Genomic DNA, 20,419 nt, shown 5'->3' with positions numbered 1-20,419 from the left:
TTTATTCCTTTTTCGAACTCCAACCAAAGTAGATTCGAAGACGAGTCACTTCAATTATCCTTTTAAGTTCTATTCTATCTTCTGTCTTTCCCTATTTCATCTCGTAAAGTTCCACGCTCGCAGTTTGGTCAAGAAAGTTAGACCTAATCCAACAAACAAGACAAGGATTAATTACGAATTATGAAAGGATAAATTTCACATATATATACTTGTCCTTGTATTGTGTCAGTATGAGAATATCCTTCCTAAATTATTTATCCAAACCTATTGATCATTAACTTAGATTTTCCCAAGATTTTGGCTGCTATTCCGAATTACTCTATTATTCCGAAGCCAAGGAAAATAAATAGAACCTACAAAAAAGGGGTTTTCTATTGACGCCTTGAATAACATATAGCTTACCTATAGACAAAAAAAAGTAATTATGTTTCGGAACCAGGCAAAACCAGATTGCTGTGCCATAGGAAGGATAGCTATACTAATTCGGTATACTCAAAATACACCTTTGGTACAAAATTGACAATCTCACAAGGATGAAATATCAGTAATTTTCTATTTACTGGTTGATCCCATCTTTTACGGAATCAATTCCTTTTTTGAATGTACAAAAATTTTGGGAGTTCAGCATGTCTGGAAGCACGGGAGAACGTTCTTTTGCTGATATTATTACCAGTATTCGATACTGGGTTATTCATAGCATTACTATACCTTCCCTATTCATTGCGGGTTGGTTATTTGTCAGTACGGGTTTAGCTTATGACGTGTTTGGAAGTCCTAGGCCAAACGAATATTTCACGGAAAGCCGACAAGGAATTCCGTTAATAACCGACCGTTTTGATTCTTTAGAACAACTCGATGAATTTAGTAGATCCTTTTAGGAGGCCCTCAATGACCATAGATCGAACCTATCCTATTTTTACAGTGCGATGGCTGGCTATTCACGGACTAGCTGTACCTACTGTTTTTTTCTTGGGATCAATATCAGCAATGCAGTTCATCCAACGATAAACCAAATTCCAACTATAGAACTATGACACAATCAAACCCGAATGAACAAAATGTTGAATTGAATCGTACCAGTCTATACTGGGGTTTATTACTCATTTTTGTACTTGCTGTTTTATTTTCCAATTACTTCTTCAATTGAGAGAAAGAAAGAGACTAATAAGAATTCTCTTATCCCATTTGGAAAGATACCATCCTTATAACTACCCATGACTGTTTTTGTCTCTAGCATGACCAATTGATAAAATGTGGAGGAAAGTAGGGGAAATGGCCGATACTACTGGAAGAATTCCTCTTTGGCTGATAGGTACTGTAGCTGGTATTCCTGTGATTGGTTTAGTAGGTGTTTTCTTTTATGGTTCATATTCTGGATTGGGTTCATCTCTATAGTAATCGGAGGGACCAGATTGTAAACATGAAAAAGTAGGAGCTTAGCGGGTCCTTACCCCCTTTATCTGATTAGAGCGGAAAGGACCCGCGGAATTTTTACTCTTATAACGCGAATTGAATCTATTCGATTCACTCTTATGAAGCAACAAGAAAAAGAGATCACTCGAGGATCCAATATCTTATTCCACAAAGGAAGTATCCTGAAAATCCTTGATTTAGTTTCGAGTAATAAACTAATAAAACCTTAATCAAAACTATTCAACTAGCCTAAAAATAAAAAAAAAACCTTCAATGGAAGAGTTTACTTTTTTTTGCAAAATTTCTGTAAGTTTGAAGTTAAACTTAATTAAACAAGCCAAGCAATTCTATTTGCTTACAATCACAAGAAATTTGTCCCCCGCCATATTTTCTTCCCCTCTGTTTGTCCACTACCTCGGCTAAACCTAAGCAAAAGAAAAAGAGGCCCAAGAGACAGACCCGAATAAAGAAGAAATAGTAAAGTAATCTTTGACGAATTAGGAAGAAAAAGGATTCTTATTTTGATACAAGAAGAATCGGCACAAGAAAAAGCCTTTTTCTTGTGCCGAATAGACGATTAAGAAGACCTGCAATCCCTCGAAAGAAATTTAAATTTTATTGTTCTCGCCTTTGCCTTGGATTCTCTTCTTTTGCATGAGATATAAATAAGGAATTCCAGACATCTCGTAAACAAAAAAAAGTCTAAACAAAAAAAGGATTTCCAAAAAAGATCATAGATAATTCTAGCAATTGCCAATAAATCGAGGCTTTTTACCAACTTGATGGTAAGAAATTCCGGGACCTAGAAATTCATTTCGTACAATTGAACCTTTTCAAACTGTTTCTTTTTGAGAACCAAAAAAACTTGTGCCAAAATAACGGATGCGAAGAAGAACAAAAGGCCTTGGACACGTAATGGATCCTGAAGCACGATTTCTGCGTCCCCCTGACCAAAACCTCCCACATTAGGATTGCTTGTTAATGGTTGATCAATCTTGATGGATTCCCCCTCTGAAACAAGAAGTTCTGGTCCGGGAGGTATAATATCAATCACTTGGCGTCCATCTGATGCATCAACTATGGATATTTCATACCCCCCTTTTTCTTTACGTAGTATTTTTCTTACTATACCTGTTGACGTAGCATTATAGACTGTATTGTTACTCTTGCTACCATCAGGATAGATCTGTCCTCTTCCTCGGTTTCCCCCTACATATATAGGATATTTTAAGAAATGAGCATCTTTCTTCGTAGCAGGATCAGGGGAAAGAATGGGAAAGACAATTTCACTATATTTCTTACCGGGAACAGGGCCTATCACAAGAATATTTTTTTTATCGGGACGATAACTCTGAAAAGCAAGATTTCCTATCTTTTCTTTTAACTCAGGGGAAATACGGTCGGGCGGCGCTAATTCAAATCCCTCGGGCAAAATAAGAACAGCACCTACATTCAACCCTCCCTTTTTTCCATTAGCAAGAACTTGTTTCAATTGCATATCATAAGGAATTCGAAGAACTGCTTCAAATACAGTATCGGGAAGCACAGCTTGGGGAACTTCAATATCGACGGGCTTGCTAGCTAAATGGCAATTGGCACATACAATTCGCCCAGTTGCTTCTCGTGGGTTTTCATAACCCTGCTGCGCAAAAATGGGATATGCATTTGAAATAGATGTCCGAGTTATTACGTATATCATGATCGATACAGAAATCGATCGAGTTATCTGTTCCTTTACCCAAGAAAAAGTATTTCTATTTTCCATGTCCAATCACAGATCCCAGAATTTCTACAATAAATTAGATAGGTAGCTAAGCTAATCTAGTTCCCTATACACGAATTTGTTGGCATTCTACTGCAACAGTTGTACTGCAATGATGAATACCTTAAAGCAGGTATAAATAGAAAGAATTTTGGTAAAATGGAAAAGGGCTTTCTTTCTAAAGAAAGATGCTAATTTGATTAATATTAATATCGGGAGATCAAATGAATTTATGCTTCACTAATTGAATGATAAATGACTACAAGCGAAGGAGATAGACGGTTTAAACAAAAAAAGACCCAAAATTTCAAACATGTATCTAGAATTACTGGAAAACTACAAACAAAAATAGTGAAAATAAGCTCATTAGGAGCCCATCCAAAATCGTTATAGACCCAACGAATTACTAGTTCCCAACCACGGGTGGAGTGAAATCCAACAAAAAAATCAGTAACTAAAAGAATAAAAAAAGCTTTTATTGAGTCATTTAAATTATAGAAGAATTCCTGAACCCAAGAATTCAAAATGACAAGTTCCTCTTTACCCAGAAAAAAAGAACCACTTAGAATAGCCAAACAGATTATATTTGTCGAGAAATGCAAAATGATATGGAGATGATCCTCATTATTTATTTTGACCCATTGTATTATTTCCTTGTGTATTCCTGTAGGAGGTTTTTGTACATGTGTCTTTAGTTTCCCTTTTATCATCTCGTCCAAGAGAGAAAGTTCTTCTAATTCTATGAATCTTTCTAGAATCCTTTTCTCTTGAATATCAGTTAAGAGAGTTTCGGATTGCCTGGTATTCCACCAATTCTTAATCCAAAGTTCCAGACATTTGTTAAATGAGGAAGAGACCCCCCAAGGCAAAAGTACGATAAATACAAGATATAGTAAAGAAGGCAATGCTTTCTTTTTTTTCATTTTTGATCTGTAAATGGAGTTGTTAATGAATATGCTTCATTCGCTGACTCTATTCCATTCCCTGACTCTATATGATGATATTTCTATTTCATGATATTTCTATTTCTTTGAAGCAAAAACTCTATAGGTTTGATACCCTGTATCTATTCTTCTTTTTTGTATATTAGTGGAATTTCAGTGCATTGGGTTCTTTCTTAGATCTAGATGGAATGAAATAGTGAAATAGAATAAAAAAAGCCCTTTCGGGTGAAAATGGAAGAGAAGAATAGTATGCAATATATCTAACTTCGACAAAAAAAATTTAAAATAATTTTATCTTATCCTCGTTTGTTCCTTCCTTTAGATAAATACTTAAAAATCCCCTTACAATAACAAATCCAATTTCGAAGGGACTTCCTCCCCATGTTGAGAAAACTTTTCTTCTTCCAATTTATCTTTTCTTCATTCAATTCAGTTCAAAAAAGATACCTCAAAATACTTCAATTGGTACGCGCAAGAAATAGGCCAATTCGGCAGCTTTTTGTTCAATTTCTCGTGGAGTAAAAAACTTATCATCAGTACGAGTCAAGGGAATGATCCCCTGGCCCCGGATTTCCATATAAAGAATACGACGAGGATAAAGACCCTCTTTAACCTGAATTCTAATTGATTGGATATCCCGCATAAGGAATCGAAGGAAGACGCGACGTTTTATTCCAGGGAATCCCCAACGAAAAATGCAAACTATTCCCTCTTTTCTATCGAATCGGTCATAACCACTACCTACATTCCACAAAATAGTACACCACAGGTAGGAGCTAATGAATAGGCCTGCGATTCCGTAGAAAGACATCACGACCCCCTGCGGAAAAAAAAGAATTTCTTGAGATGGAAGTATAGATATAATATTCTTACCAAGATAACTGGAAGTCCCAACCAATAAGAATCCTAGTGAACCTAGAAAAAGAATACAGGCCCAGAAAAAATTACTCCTTTTTCGAGAACCTTTTAGAAGTTCTACCCATATGTGTTCTGATCGCCAATTCATATTAGATATACTAAATCCAGCAGCGGTCGATTGAAATTGAGAGAATAAGCTAAATAATTTTGCCTTTACTTTTTTTGATTCTGAAATCGCCTTCAGCAACTAGTACTCCTGTGAAATAATAGGTTAGATACATTGACTTTCTATTCAAAAAATATTCGTTGATTCAATTAAAATAAATAAAAAAAAACTCGCTATACCAAGCTCTGCATATTCATGCATTTATGCTCGTAGCCTATATCTGCATCCATAGCCGTTTTTCATTTGTGTGTAGAAAGTGTGTGTAGAAAAAGTCACATACCCTACCATATTATATTACTTACACTAAAAAATACTAGACAATCTTTTTTTTTTGCACATAAAGAAATAAAGAAGTCATTGCAATTGCCGGAAATACTAAGCCTACTAAAGGCACGAAAATAGAAGGTAAGTTTAAATCCGTCATGGAATAGGTGTCTCAATTCAAATTTACTATTTCTATCTAGTCGAAAAATATCTTAAGATTCTTATGATATAATTAAGTATATCTATTATAAGGAATATTGACTATTGTATTTTTTTAGTTTGCAAAATATTCTGTAAAAAAAATGATAAGGATAATAAGAAAATTCCAAAAAAGGAGAACTAATTAAAAAGATTTTTTTTATTTTCCCATCCTCATGGCCTTTCTATCTTTCTAATCTAATTTGAAATTGGATTCAAAAGAAAGCGACTAGAATTTACTTCCTGCATACATACTTCTCTAGAAGCGCATACAATAATGCGTGGTAAAGGCAGAAAAATAGTATATTCAATCAAAATCAAAGGGCAAATTATCTTACCTACTATAGATCCCCTACTACCCTCTTAAGATCCCCTACTACCCTCTTAAGATCCCCCCTACTACCCTCTTAGACTTTTAAAGGCGATATACCACCCAAAGAAAGGGTATGAAAATGCCGGGTGGTGTTAGCTTTTCGACGAAGACCCGTCCTGTGCCGCGAAGTCCTGTTAGTAAGACCCCGCGCAATAATGGATTATAGAAGAATAGTATTCAAAATACTGCTCTGGACGCATATAGTAGCATTGCGATTCCTAATCTTTTTTATTTATGAATATGAACAGAAAAAATTCATTGTATCGTTGGGTCGGAGCGGAGGTTTGGTCCAGAAAAATTAGGAACAAAACGTCTACTCTACCACACTGAAGTCTATAGCGCTGTATTTCCACGAAAGTATAATTCTTACCATCAGGATACGCTCCTTTCAACGTCTCTCCGATGGGTCCAGGTTCTATGTCCAATCCCAAATCAAGGATTTCTCGCTCTTGATCGGAGTCATAAACTAAAACTACCTTTTTATCCTTTTTATTAAGGTTATAGAAAACTTCCTTATCTAGTTCTAGCATGTTGACTCACGATTACGCCTGTTAAAAGTTTCAAACGTCCTCTTTTTTGAAATTGAAAGAGAGTCTTATAAAAAGGTCTAACTTCCAAACTATGTCTTTTTTCATTCATTCTCCTTTAGTTTTTTTCTCTATCTAGAAGTGGAATAGAATAACCCGGTTGAAGGGTAATGATCATACGTCTGTAATGCATTGTACGGCCCAGAATAGGTCCTATTCTTCTACCTTTTCCAGGTAGTCGATGGCTATTCACAGCTACCACCTTAATCCAAAGAAGAGTTTGAACCAATGCTTTATTTCTGTCTTAGTGAATCCCGATTCGACATTAAAAGTATATTGATTCTTTCCCAATAAACGAAGACTTTTTTCTGTAAATACTGCGTATTTGATTCCATTATCATATGATACTACTATATTTTATTATTTTCTTTTTATTTCTTTATTGTATTATACCTTAATATATATATATATTCTAGATATATAGAATAGACGAATCTCGATTTGTCAAGTCTCATGATCATATCATGATCTATTTTTATTCGGCTCAATCTTTTTTATAAAAAAAAAGATTGAGCCGAGTTTAATTGCAATCAATTAGAAGAATAAAGAAGAATTACTGCATTTCATAACTTATTTTTTTCTCTTTTTATTTCGTTTATTTTTTTTTAGACCTTCTTATCGATAGTATCTACCGGCTCGAACTCGAATTTGATCGCCTTCCATACTTCACAAGCTGCGGCTAGTTCAGGACTCCATTTGCAAGCTGCTCGGATAATTTCATTACCTTCGCGAGCAAGATCACGCCCTTCGTTACGAGCTTGTACACAAGCTTCTAAAGCCACTCGATTAGCTGCTGCACCAGGTGCATTCCCCCAAGGATGTCCTAAAGTTCCTCCACCAAATTGTAATACAGAATCGTCCCCAAAGATTTCGGTCAGAGCTGGCATATGCCAAACATGAATACCACCTGAAGCTACCGGTATAACACCTGGCATGGATACCCAGTCCTGAGTGAAAAAGATACCGCGAGCACGATCTTTTTCAATAAAATCATCGCGCAATAAATCAACAAAACCTAAAGTCATTTCGCGTTCCCCTTCTAACTTACCTACTACTGTACCGGAGTGGATATGATCTCCCCCAGACATACGCAATGCTTTAGCTAATACACGGAAATGCATACCATGATTTTTCTGTCTATCAATAACTGCATGCATTGCACGGTGAATGTGAAGAAGTAAGCCATTGTCGCGGCAATAGTGAGCCAAAGTAGTATTTGCGGTGAATCCCCCGGTTAAGTAGTCATGCATTACAATAGGAACCCCTAATTCTCTCGCAAATACAGCTCTCTTAATCATTTCTTCACATGTACCCGCAGTCGCATTCAAGTAATGCCCCTTGATTTCACCGGTTTCGGCCTGTGATTTATAAATAGCTTCGGCACAAAAGACAAAACGGTCTCTCCAGCGCATAAATGGTTGTGAGTTTACGTTTTCATCATCTTTGGTAAAATCAAGTCCACCACGTAGACACTCATAACACGCTCTACCATAATTTTTTGCGGATAATCCCAATTTTGGTTTAATAGTACATCCCAATAAAGGACGGCCATACTTGTTCAACTTATCTCTTTCAACTTGGATACCATGAGGCGGGCCTTGGAAAGTTTTTGAATAAGTAGGGGGAATTCGTAGATCCTCCAAACGTAGAGCACGTAGGGCTTTGAACCCAAATACGTTACCCACAATGGAAGTAAACATGTTAGTAACGGAACCCTCCTCAAATAGGTCTAATGGATAAGCTACATAACAGATCCATTGGCTGTCTTCCCCAGCAACAGGCTCGATGTGATAGCATCGTCCTTTGTAACGATCAAGACTGGTAAGTCCATCAGTCCAAACAGTTGTCCATGTACCAGTAGAAGATTCGGCAGCTACTGCAGCCCCTGCTTCTTCGGGCGGAACCCCAGGCTGAGGACTTACTCGGAATGCTGCCAAGATATCAGTATCCTTAGTTTCATACTCTGGGGTGTAGTAAGTCAATTTATAATCTTTAACACCAGCTTGAAATCCAACACCTGCTTTAGTTTCTGTTTGTGGTGACATAAGTCCCTCCCTACAACTCTTGAATTAAGAATTCTCACAATAACAGGGTCTACTCGATGTTAATTAGGCGTAAATGAAACTTTAGCAAAAATCTCGTAAAACAAAAAGGATATTCAATTAATATAATATCAACTCATTAAAGAAAATTGAGGGCATGCTTAGGTTAATGAATATGTTTCATTCATATATAATGCGTACACCCTGTGTATGTTCTATCCTATAGGAATTCCACTATAGGAATTCGATAGGAATTGAGTTGTTGTTATGGTAAGTTAACACGGTTCGTTATTAAACCATGGATTTGATTTACCAAATCCATCATTATTGTATACTCTTTGATAGGTATAGCGCAACCCAAATTAATCCCTAATCCTTATTTTACAAGTTCTTAATAGGTCTCTTTTCTTATTTGGAATGCAAATACCTAACTAAATACTAATAAAATTCTTTGTTGACAGCAATCTATGCTTCACAGTAGTATATATTTTGTATATCGAAGTCCTAGATAGGAAAGTAGAGTAGGCACAGATCCTCCACAAAAGGCAAAATGTATATGAAAAAAAGATTGATTGAACTTTCCAACGGACTCATTCCATGAGTAAACGATTGAATGGGATTCGCTTGGGCAACGAAATCAAGTCCTGGTCCCCTTTTCTCTCTTATTGAATTAACTAATTCATTTCCTTTTTACTTTTGGATTTTTTTTGATTTGATTTGGCATTATTCAACAATAAAAAAAGAAAAATTTCGACAAATTCCTTTTTTTTAATTATGTGATAATTATGAGAACCAATCCTACTACTTCTCGTCCCGGGGTTTCCACAAGTGAAGAAAAAAGTACAGGTCGTATCGATCAAATTATTGGACCCGTGCTGGATGTCACTTTTCCCCCGGGCAAGTTACCTTATATTTATAACGCTTTAGTAGTCCAGAGTAGAGACACTGCCGATAAGCAAATTAATGTGACTTGTGAGGTACAACAATTATTAGGAAATAATCGAGTTAGAGCTGTAGCTATGAGTGCTACGGACGGGTTGATGAGAGGAATGGAAGTGATTGACACGGGAGCTCCTCTCAGTGTTCCGGTCGGTGGAGCTACTCTCGGACGAATTTTCAACGTTCTTGGGGAGCCTGTTGACAATTTGGGTCCTGTAGATAGTAGTGCAACGTTCCCTATTCATAGATCTGCGCCTGCCTTTATCGAGTTAGATACGAAATTATCCATCTTTGAAACAGGTATTAAGGTCGTCGATCTTTTAGCTCCTTATCGACGTGGAGGAAAAATAGGACTATTTGGGGGGGCTGGAGTAGGTAAAACAGTACTGATCATGGAATTAATCAATAACATTGCTAAAGCTCATGGGGGCGTATCCGTATTCGGTGGAGTAGGGGAACGGACTCGTGAAGGAAATGATCTTTATATGGAAATGAAGGAATCCGGAGTAATTAATGAAAAAAATATTGAAGAATCAAAGGTAGCTCTAGTCTATGGCCAAATGAATGAACCACCGGGAGCTCGTATGAGAGTTGGTTTAACTGCCCTAACTATGGCAGAATATTTCCGAGATGTTAATAAGCAAGACGTGCTTTTATTTATCGATAATATCTTTCGTTTTGTTCAAGCAGGATCAGAGGTATCCGCTTTATTAGGGAGAATGCCCTCCGCAGTGGGTTATCAACCTACTCTTAGTACAGAAATGGGTTCTTTGCAAGAAAGAATTGCTTCTACTAAAAAGGGATCTATAACTTCGATTCAAGCAGTTTATGTACCTGCGGACGATTTGACCGACCCTGCCCCTGCCACAACATTTGCACATTTGGATGCTACTACCGTACTTTCCAGAGGATTAGCTTCCAAGGGTATTTATCCAGCAGTAGATCCTTTAGATTCAACATCAACTATGTTACAGCCTCGGATCGTTGGCAACGAACATTATGAAACTGCGCAAAGAGTTAAGGAAACTTTACAACGTTACAAAGAACTTCAGGACATTATCGCAATTCTTGGCTTGGATGAATTATCGGAAGAGGATCGTTTAACTGTAGCAAGAGCAAGAAAAATTGAGCGTTTCTTATCACAACCGTTCTTTGTGGCAGAAGTTTTTACTGGTTCTCCAGGAAAGTATGTTGCTCTTGCGGAAACTATTAGGGGATTTCAACTAATCCTTTCCGGAGAATTAGACGGCCTACCTGAACAGGCTTTTTATTTGGTGGGTAACATCGATGAAGCTAGCACGAAAGCTATAACCTTAGAAGAGGAGAACAAATCGCAGAAATGAAATTAAATCTTTATGTACTGACTCCTAAGCGAATTATTTGGGATTGTGAAGTGAAAGAAATCATTTTATCCACGAATAGTGGCCAAATTGGCGTATTACCAAACCACGCCCCTATTAACACAGCAGTAGATATGGGTCCTTTGAGAATACGCCTCCTCAACGACCAATGGTTAACGGCGGTTCTGTGGAGCGGTTTTGCGAGAATAGTTAATAATGAGATCATCATTTTAGGAAATGATGCGGAACTGGGTAGTGATATTGATCCGGAAGAAGCTCAAAAGGCACTTGAAATAGCCGAAGCTAACTTGAGTAAAGCTGAGGGTACGAAAGATTTGGTTGAAGCGAAGCTCGCTCTCAGACGAGCTAGGATACGAATCGAGGCTGTCAATTGGATTCCCCCATCCAATTGAAGACAATCCAGTGGTTTATAGTTGATACAAAGAAAAAGGGAAGAGGGGTAGAAAAAGTTATTAGATAGCGAAGCGAAGTAAGTCCAATGCTATCTAGTAATTTTTCTACCTACTTACCTACTATTGGATTTGAACCAATGACTCCCGCCGTATGAAAGCAATACTCTAACCACTGAGTTAAGTAGGCAATTTATCACCACAAAGGAAGACCCATTACTTCGATCGATTATATATTGAATCCCTTTTCTAAGCAATACCGCTCTGTTATTGGTCTGTTATATACTAAATACTAAACTAAATACTAAACAGATACAGATCAAAGGGATATCCTCTGGCATTAGAAAATATTCATCTTGACAAGAAATTCTCTATATGTTAAGATATCTCTGATAAGGGCTATAGCTCAGTTCGGTAGAGCAACTCGTTTACACGTGCGCCAATGCTTTTCAAAGGAGCTTATTATGCAATGAACATAATCGATCTTATTGCAAAATCAATGTCTTACTTCATAGATTCGAGAGAATAGGAGAACAGTAGCCTGACAAACAGTCGGTTCAGTCCGATTCAGGTGCCAATTCAGGTGCCTAATCAAATAGAACCCTTATGGATTTGCTAGTTGATAAGGTAAATATCCAGCCCACTAAATGCTAGGCGTAATGAGGATAAGGGCCTCCAAAAAACTTCTTTTCGTTCTATGAACTTTAAGGTGTATGAAGTCTCATAGTTAACTCTTGCAGTGGAACGATAGAGACTCCATTTCACTTAGGTTGATTTAATTTAGACCAGAGGCAGACCTAAGTCAAGGTAATCCTCCTTTGAAACACTTTGGTATTGCTCCTAGATAGATCATAATACAAAAAATCAATCAGAGCACAGGGAGCCATCTCATTATCTTTCCGTAAAGAAAAACTATGGTGGACTAACTGATCTTTAAATCAGTTTATGAAAGAGCCCAATGCAAAAAAATGCATGTTGGGTCTTTGAAACAGTTCAAATCATTTCGATAATAATCCGTTTGATCTGTTTTACCGAGAAGGTCTACGGTTCGAATCCGTATAGCCCTAATATGCCCTTTTTTCTATTTTAGGATCTCTATCCTATGTTTTCTTTAGTTTAGTATAGTTTTCATTTTCGCATTAGTATTTGTTTATAGACTGGATAGGCGCCTGCGACATAGAATAGAGATAAAAGCATTACCAAAGGCTCATTCATCGAAAATCAAAATCATACAGACAGGAAAAGAAAAACGAAAAATAGAAAAAATAAAGTAAAGAGTAAATAAGAAAACAGAATATTCTGTCTCATAGTTCTGAAATAGAGTTCTTTATTTTTATTTTTATAGTATTACTTCTCATTATACTGCATAGATTAGTCCTACTATCTTAATTAGGTTCTAATTATTCTAATTAGTAGTATTCTCATTTTTATTTAATAGTCTCTTATTATTATTAAATAGTAAATAAAGGATAGAGCTATTCTTTTTTTATAGAGATTCTAGAGAAAGCGAGACAAAGTGAAACGATAAAGTTTTCTTTATATAAGAATTAGATCTACATACACCATATCTAAATAGAATGGAAATCCAAAAGAAAGGGAGTTGGGATTCCATTGGATGAATCTTTAAAGAAGATGCAGCACAGAGGAAACAAAGGCTAAACTAAGCGCTTTTGTTTGAACAAAAAAGATTCTTGTTTCACCGAGGAAAAGAGAGAAGTTCTGGATAAATTGACAATGCTGAATTGAATTGACTAATTTAAGTTCCGCCTATTCCACATTAATGGGAGTACATTATGTTTCTGCTTCACGAATATGATATTTTTTGGACATTTCTAATAATAGCAAGCCTTATTCCTATTTTGGCATTTTCGATTTCAGGGCTTTTAGCCCCGGTTAGTGAAGGACCAGAGAAGCTTTCTAGTTATGAATCGGGTATAGAACCCATGGGAGGGGCTTGGGTACAATTCCGAATACGCTATTATATGTTTGCGCTCGTTTTTGTTGTTTTTGATGTGGAAACCGTCTTTCTATACCCTTGGGCAATGAGTTTCGACGTATTGGGTGTATCCGTTTTTATCGAAGCTTTGATTTTCGTGCTTATCTTAGTTGTCGGTTTAGTTTATGCATGGCGAAAAGGAGCCTTGGAATGGTCTTAACTGAATATTTAGACAAAAAAAAAGAAGGAAAAGATTCTATTGAGACAGTTATGAATTTGATTGAGTTTCCCTTACTTGACCAAACAAGTTCCAATTCTGTTATTTCAACTACACTAAATGATCTTTCGAATTGGTCAAGACTCTCCAGTTTATGGCCCCTTCTATACGGTACCAGTTGTTGTTTCATTGAATTTGCTTCATTAATAGGTTCACGATTCGATTTTGATCGTTATGGATTGGTACCAAGATCAAGTCCTAGGCAAGCAGACCTAATTTTAACAGCCGGTACGGTAACAATGAAAATGGCTCCGTCTTTAGTGAGATTATACGAGCAAATGCCTGAACCAAAATACGTCATTGCTATGGGAGCCTGTACTATTACAGGGGGAATGTTCAGTACGGATTCCTATAGTACTGTTCGGGGAGTTGATAAGTTAATTCCTGTGGATGTCTACTTGCCGGGCTGCCCTCCTAAACCGGAGGCAGTTATAGATGCCCTAACAAAACTTCGTAAGAAGATATCGCGAGAAATAGTTGAGGATCGAACTCTATCTCAAAATAAAAAAAGATGTTTTACTACCAGTCACAAGCTTTATGTTAGGCGCAGTACTCATACAGGAACTTATGAGCAAGAATTGCTCTATCAATCACCATCGACATTAGATATATCTTCTGAAACTTTTTTAAAATCCAAAAGTCCAGTACCTTCCTACAAATTAGTGAATTAGGAGGGGGGGGCTCTTTTGTGTAGAAAAAGAAAAAGCAGAGCAATCTTTCAAACTTGCATCCGAAATGGGAAATATTTATACAAAGAGGGAGAGATGAAGACAATGCAGCAGGGTTGGTTATCTAATTGGCTAGTCAAACATGAGGTGGTTCATAGATCTTTGGGCTTTGATCACCGAGGAATAGAGACTTTACAAATAAAAGCAGGGGATTGGGATTCCATTGCTGTCATTTTATATGTATATGGTTATAATTATTTACGCTCCCAATGTGCTTATGATGTAGCACCCGGTGGATCTTTAGCTAGCGTGTATCATCTTACAAGAATACAATACGGTATAGATAATCCAGAAGAAGTCTGCATAAAAGTCTTTGCCCAAAAGGATAATCCTAGAATTCCGTCTGTCTTCTGGATTTGGAGAAGTGCCGATTTTCAAGAACGCGAATCTTATGATATGGTGGGAATCTCTTATGATAATCATCCGCGCCTTAAACGTATCCTAATGCCTGAAAGTTGGATAGGCTGGCCCTTACGTAAGGACTATATAACCCCCAATTTTTATGAAATACAAGATGCTCATTGAATGATAAGAAATTCGTGCTCACTTATACAACACAACTCCAGATTTTATTCAAGTCAAGGAATATTTTTAGGTTCTTTTCCTAGATGAAACGGAATACCTATTTATAATTAATTCCTATTATACAAAAGCATTCCAGATAGACTGAGCCAAAAAAGGGTTTCATTTGGATTCCCCTATTTTGAAAATCACATATTAATTTCCTTCATATGAACAGAAAAATAGGATGACTCAAAGAAGTTCTCTACCAGGAACTTTGTATCGCGCACATGACTTAGCACAACTAGGAAAATAAGATAAGATAAAGATAAGCAAGACTAAAAAAATATTCGTCGGAATAGTGGAATACAAAATAAAGAAACGCAAAAAAATAAAGGGGAACCTAATCTCACCCCCTTCCTTATCATAAAGAAAGGGTATATTTTAAAACTTCTCTAAAAAGAAGTGCCTCTATATTTATATTATAGATTTATCCACTTAGATGAATAAATCATACTCTATCTATATTATATATTATTAATAAATATGTATCACAATCCATCTCGAGGTATTTGGATCAATACCTATTCGGTGGATCTTTTTTTTTCTCTGCCAGGAACCAGATTTGAACTGGTGACACGAGGATTTTCAGTCCTCTGCTCTACCAACTGAGCTATCCTGACCTTTTCTTGTGCATCATCCTAGTAGAGTATTTGTATCTATGTCAATTAAAAGGACTAAAAAATCAATTAAAGTATTTCAAATTCAAAATTTGAAAGGGGGGGGGTAGCCCTATGCATTGTGCATGGTTTACTTAAATAATACTTAAAAATAGAGTGAATAACCAAGATTTCTTGCCGATACTCTAATAAAAAAGAAATCTATTCAATGAATAGGATAAGATCCATTGAGTTCTCTTCGCATTCCTTTCCTTTGTGAAAGAGTAGAATGAGAAAGCTAATGAATCTTAAACCCATTGATAAAAAGAAAAAAAAAGAGGATTTGGGGATAGAGGGACTTGAACCCTCACAACTTAAAAAGTCGACGGATTTTCCTTTTACTAGAAATTTCATTGTTGTCAGTATTGACATGTAGAATGGGACTCTCTCTTTGTCCTCGTCCGATTAATCCACTTTCTTTTTAAAAGTTCTCAAAACTTTGAATTTGAATTGAAGAATTTGATTATTCAATATTCGAATGGAGTGGATTCACAATAATTCAAAATAAAATTATGATATGAGTTTTTTATTTCATAATCATTTCGAATTTTATTTTGAAATTTTAAAAAAGATAAAGAACCTATATTATAATATGAGTTCTGTGATTAATCGTTTGCTATGTCAGTATCTATACGTGTTTATTAAATGTATAAAGTATAAAACCCCTCTTTCTCTAATTTAGAATTAGAAGGAATTCCACTAACAACACAACGTAATTAACTCGATTCGTTAGAACAGCTTCCATTGAGTCTCTGCACCTATCCTTTTCCTTTGTATTCTAGTTCGAGAATCCCTTCTCAAAACACGGATTTGGCTCAGGATTGCCCTTTTTTAATTCCAGGGTTTCTCTGAATTTGGAAGTTACCACTTAGCAGGTTTCCATACCAAGGCTCAATACAATCAAGTCCGTAGCGTCTACCGATTTCGCCATATCCCCACTTCCCTCTTCTTTGAGACCAGGATTCCTTGTGTAATTTCATCCATCTCTTAGTTTTTTTTTTGAATCATTGAGTTCATCACTCAACGTAGTCTAGCAGTTCAGTTCGACTCTATTTGAGAGACCCCGCTTGCTTATTGCAATTCTGAATTACATTGATTCTATCCTTGATGTATTTGCAATTCAATCCGAATCAATATATCCAAAACTTTTTATCTCCCCCACCTCCCGTCTTACTTTTTTATAGTATTCGAAATTATACTATAACGCTGGATATTTATTCTTTTTTTCTAATCAGAATTATCAATTTTATTTACTCTGACTTTATGTTCCCCTTAGTGAAATATTAATCCTCAAATTATTAACAAATAATAAAGTCTATAATGATCGAATGAAAATACCCATAAAGTCTATAATTTTCTTTTTAAATATCCTATAGTTAAGCATATCAAGCTAACTTTATCTTTAAGAAGTTTTAGTATTTTTTTATTTAGTATTTTTTTATAAGTAGAACTTCAAATTTAGAACTAGTTAATAGCTAAGAGTAATAACTAATATCTGAGATTTTACGGATTTCCTATACTATACCTATTTCTATTTGTTACACTATTTCCGTTATGTAAGCCCACTTAGCTCAGAGGTTAGAGCATCGCATTTGTAATGCGAGGGTCATCGGTTCAAATCCGATAGTCGGCTTTTTTTTTCTCTATCGATGTTCTACGAACAAGAATCTCTTTTTTTCCGAATTAAATGGAGAATCCAGGATCTTTTATGTTTTTTACCTTACTATTTTGCTAGATACAAAACAATAAAATAAATAATATATATACAAAAAATACAAAAAATACAGATTTTGATGAAATTCCATTTTTTGTGGTACTTTAGTTGATTTTACTCTGTTTATCCTGTAGTTTAATTCAGTTTTAATTTCGATGTATTCTGTAATGTAAATACAATGAAATTAATTGTGTAAAATGAAATTTCAATAAAAAAAAGGAGTCTTCATGTCCCGTTATCGAGGACCTCGTTTAAAAAAAATACGCCGTTTGGGAGCTTTACCAGGACTCACTAGAAAAACACCTAAATCCGGAAGTAATCTTAAAAAAAAATTCAATTCTGGGAAAAAGGAGCAATATCGTATTCGTCTTCAAGAAAAACAGAAATTGCGTTTTCATTATGGTCTGACAGAACGACAATTACTTAGATATGTACATATCGCTGGAAAAGCAAAAAGGTCAACAGGCCAGGTTTTACTACAATTACTTGAAATGCGTTTGGATAATATCCTTTTTCGATTGGGTATGGCTTCAACCATTCCTGGGGCCCGCCAATTAGTCAACCATAGACATATTTTAGTTAATGGCCGTATAGTCAATATACCAAGTTTTCGTTGCAAACCCCGAGATATTATTACTACGAAAGATAACCAAAGATCAAAAGGTCTGGTTCAAAATTATATTGCTTCATCGGACCCGGGGAAATTGCCAAGCCATTTGACGATTGACACATTGGAATATAAAGGACTAGTAAATAAAATCCTAGATAGGAAGTGGGTCGGTCTCAAAATAAATGAGTTGTTAGTTGTAGAATATTACTCTCGTCAGACTTGAACTTAATGAAAAAAGGAAAGGTTCATAGAATTTTCTTCCCCTTCCCCTTTCCCCGAACTAAATAGCCCTAAGACCATTACCATTAATTCGTATTTTCCCATCAACTAGCTAAAATTGATTAACCCTAGGATTAGGATCCTTTTTGCTTTTTTCCTCTATGTTTACATACCACAGTAATTTGCTATAGAGAATTTTTAATTTCTATTAAATAAAAATAAGATAATATAAGATATTATTACTGGAATAAATTGCTATTTGATTTGATACATTGTGATCCTTAACGTTGATGAATTAAGAAAAACGGAAAGAGAGGGATTCGAACCCTCGGTAAACAAAAGTCTACATAGCAGTTCCAATGCTACGCCTTGAACCGCTCGGCCATCTTTCCTACATAACTTATTATGGAAAATAAACTGAGTGAATAGCGAGTTTTCTTATTCCTGCAGTACAGGTACAACCGCAACCGCTCGGGGGTTCCCTAGTTCTATTGGAAAAATTCCTTTTGATCTAGGTGGAAGGATACAGGATTTTTTACTAGAAATTGCGCTCGCTATAAAATAAAAGTTTTAATTTAGGTTTTCCCGCAACTAAAGAAAAAGAGAATGCAAGAATTCTTCTTATTGCATAATAAAATAAAGAAACCTTAGAATTCCGTTTGCATAAGATACGCTACACCATTGAAATCAAAAATAGAGTATGAGACAATTAATAACTTTGAAAACACGAAATAGTTGATGACATAAGTTGTTGTTCAGAAATAGGAAAGTGGAATGAAATCCAGTCTTAGTCAAATATTGCATATCTCTTCGTGTCCAAGCAGAAGGAAAAGGATACAATTTGAGCTGAGCGGAAAATCCATATCTCTCTTATCCATTTAAAACATATGGATTTAGAGCATATGGATCAATCTATTTATAATTATAAGAATCGAATGTGTTTGTTTTTATGTTATTTTGTGAAGGAATGAAAACAATTCTATATAGAATGGCTTGGGAATTATGCCTAGATCCCGTGTAAATGGAAATTTCATTGATAAGACCTTCTCAATTATAGCCAATATTTTATTGCGAATAATTCCGACAACCTCAGGAGAAAAAAAGGCATTTACTTATTATAGAGATGGTGCGATTTGACTCTTTTTTTTTTTGCTTTTTTTTAGACCTACCTATACCTCAGTCTTAGGAAAAAGAAAAGGGGTTGGCATAGAGAGAACCAAATTTGTAAAGCAAGCAAACCCACGCTTCGGGAAGGTGAGGCGAACTAACAATTCCTTCCGTCGTGTATCCTCGATTGATGCGGCTTCAGATACTTCAATTGTAGATTTGAGTATTGAGCGAAAGGTTACACCTACAGGATATGGTATGGTATGGATTACAGGCCACTCTATTAGTATCCGTAGGCAGCATAGGGGAGAAAAGCACTACACCTAGAAATAGGAATCAACAAGAGAAAAACTTTGGTAGAAATTACCCCTTTCCTGATCGGTATCAGGGCTGGGAAGAATGGTTGGGATAACAAACAACCATCAGGTTTGTACTTTGGATACCCCTATAACCATCAAAGATCGTTGAAGTAGCTAATTCCTCTAAATAGGAGGCGTTGAGAACAAAGAAATTATTGGAGCTATCGTTTTCCTCTAGCATTAATAGAATTCATTGGTGTTAAGAAAAACCTCTTGTGGGAAGGTTGGCTAGAGATTTCTTGGAAAAATACCAGCCCCTTTCGGTTCATAATGAGACGGGACTAATTCTATTTTGATTCTATAGATTAAGATTATTTCGCTTAGTACTATTATGTACAGAAGGGAGGAGCCGTATGAGATGAAAACCTCATGTACGGTTTTGGAACGGAGATTTTTTGAATAGAATGAACGACCGTAACGGATGTTGGCTCAATCCGAAGGAAATTATGCGGAAGCTTTGCAAAATTATTATGAAGCTACGCGACTAGAAATCGATCCCTATGATCGAAGTTATATACTCTATAACATAGGCCTTATACACACAAGCAATGGAGAGCATACAAAGGCTTTGGAATATTATTTCCGGGCACTAGAACGAAACCCCTTCTTACCGCAAGCTTTTAATAATATGGCCGTGATCTGTCATTACGTGCGACTATCTCCACTATAGAAAGACAAAAAAAGAGAGGATCAAATTTTCTAGTAAATACTGGAAAAAAGGGCTTTCTACATAGGGATCGTAAAAACAACGATTTTTCCCTATCAGCTGTAGGAAGGAAGGACACTTCACGAGAATCAAAAAACGAAGAAAGTATGGCCTATACTACTACTCTATGGATAAAGTTTCTCAAATTGATAGAGAAAGCACCGTAAAGATCAATTAGTGAGCGACTGGGTCGATACAACTAAAAAAAACTGCTTACTTATCCCATGATATGGGGCAAAATTTAGGA

General features: G+C 36.0%; 1 protein-coding gene and 3 non-coding genes across 4 annotated transcripts; 2 read left to right on the top strand and 2 right to left on the bottom strand.

The window, feature by feature from the left end:
* The first annotated feature begins 9,011 nt into the window (after nucleotides 1-9,011).
* Nucleotides 9,012-18,596, top strand: LOC123420877 (ATP synthase subunit beta, chloroplastic). Its single transcript, XM_045107452.1, has one exon. It carries the CDS (start codon nucleotides 9,393-9,395, stop codon nucleotides 10,887-10,889), a length of 1,497 nt encoding a protein of 498 aa, XP_044963387.1. The 5' UTR covers nucleotides 9,012-9,392; the 3' UTR covers nucleotides 10,890-18,596.
* On the bottom strand, nucleotides 15,349-15,421 carry TRNAF-GAA. The gene has a single exon. It is a non-coding gene; the product is annotated as a tRNA-Phe (tRNA).
* On the top strand, nucleotides 17,018-17,090 carry TRNAT-UGU. The gene has a single exon. It is a non-coding gene; the product is annotated as a tRNA-Thr (tRNA).
* On the bottom strand, nucleotides 18,306-18,392 carry TRNAS-GGA. The gene has a single exon. It is a non-coding gene; the product is annotated as a tRNA-Ser (tRNA).
* Nucleotides 18,597-20,419: the final 1,823 nt, after the last annotated feature.

This window comes from Hordeum vulgare, unplaced genomic scaffold (assembly GCF_904849725.1).
Source record: "Hordeum vulgare subsp. vulgare unplaced genomic scaffold, MorexV3_pseudomolecules_assembly, whole genome shotgun sequence".
NCBI classification, from domain to species: Eukaryota; Viridiplantae; Streptophyta; class Magnoliopsida; order Poales; family Poaceae; genus Hordeum; species Hordeum vulgare.
This window is presented reverse-complemented; position numbering and strand designations above follow the sequence as displayed.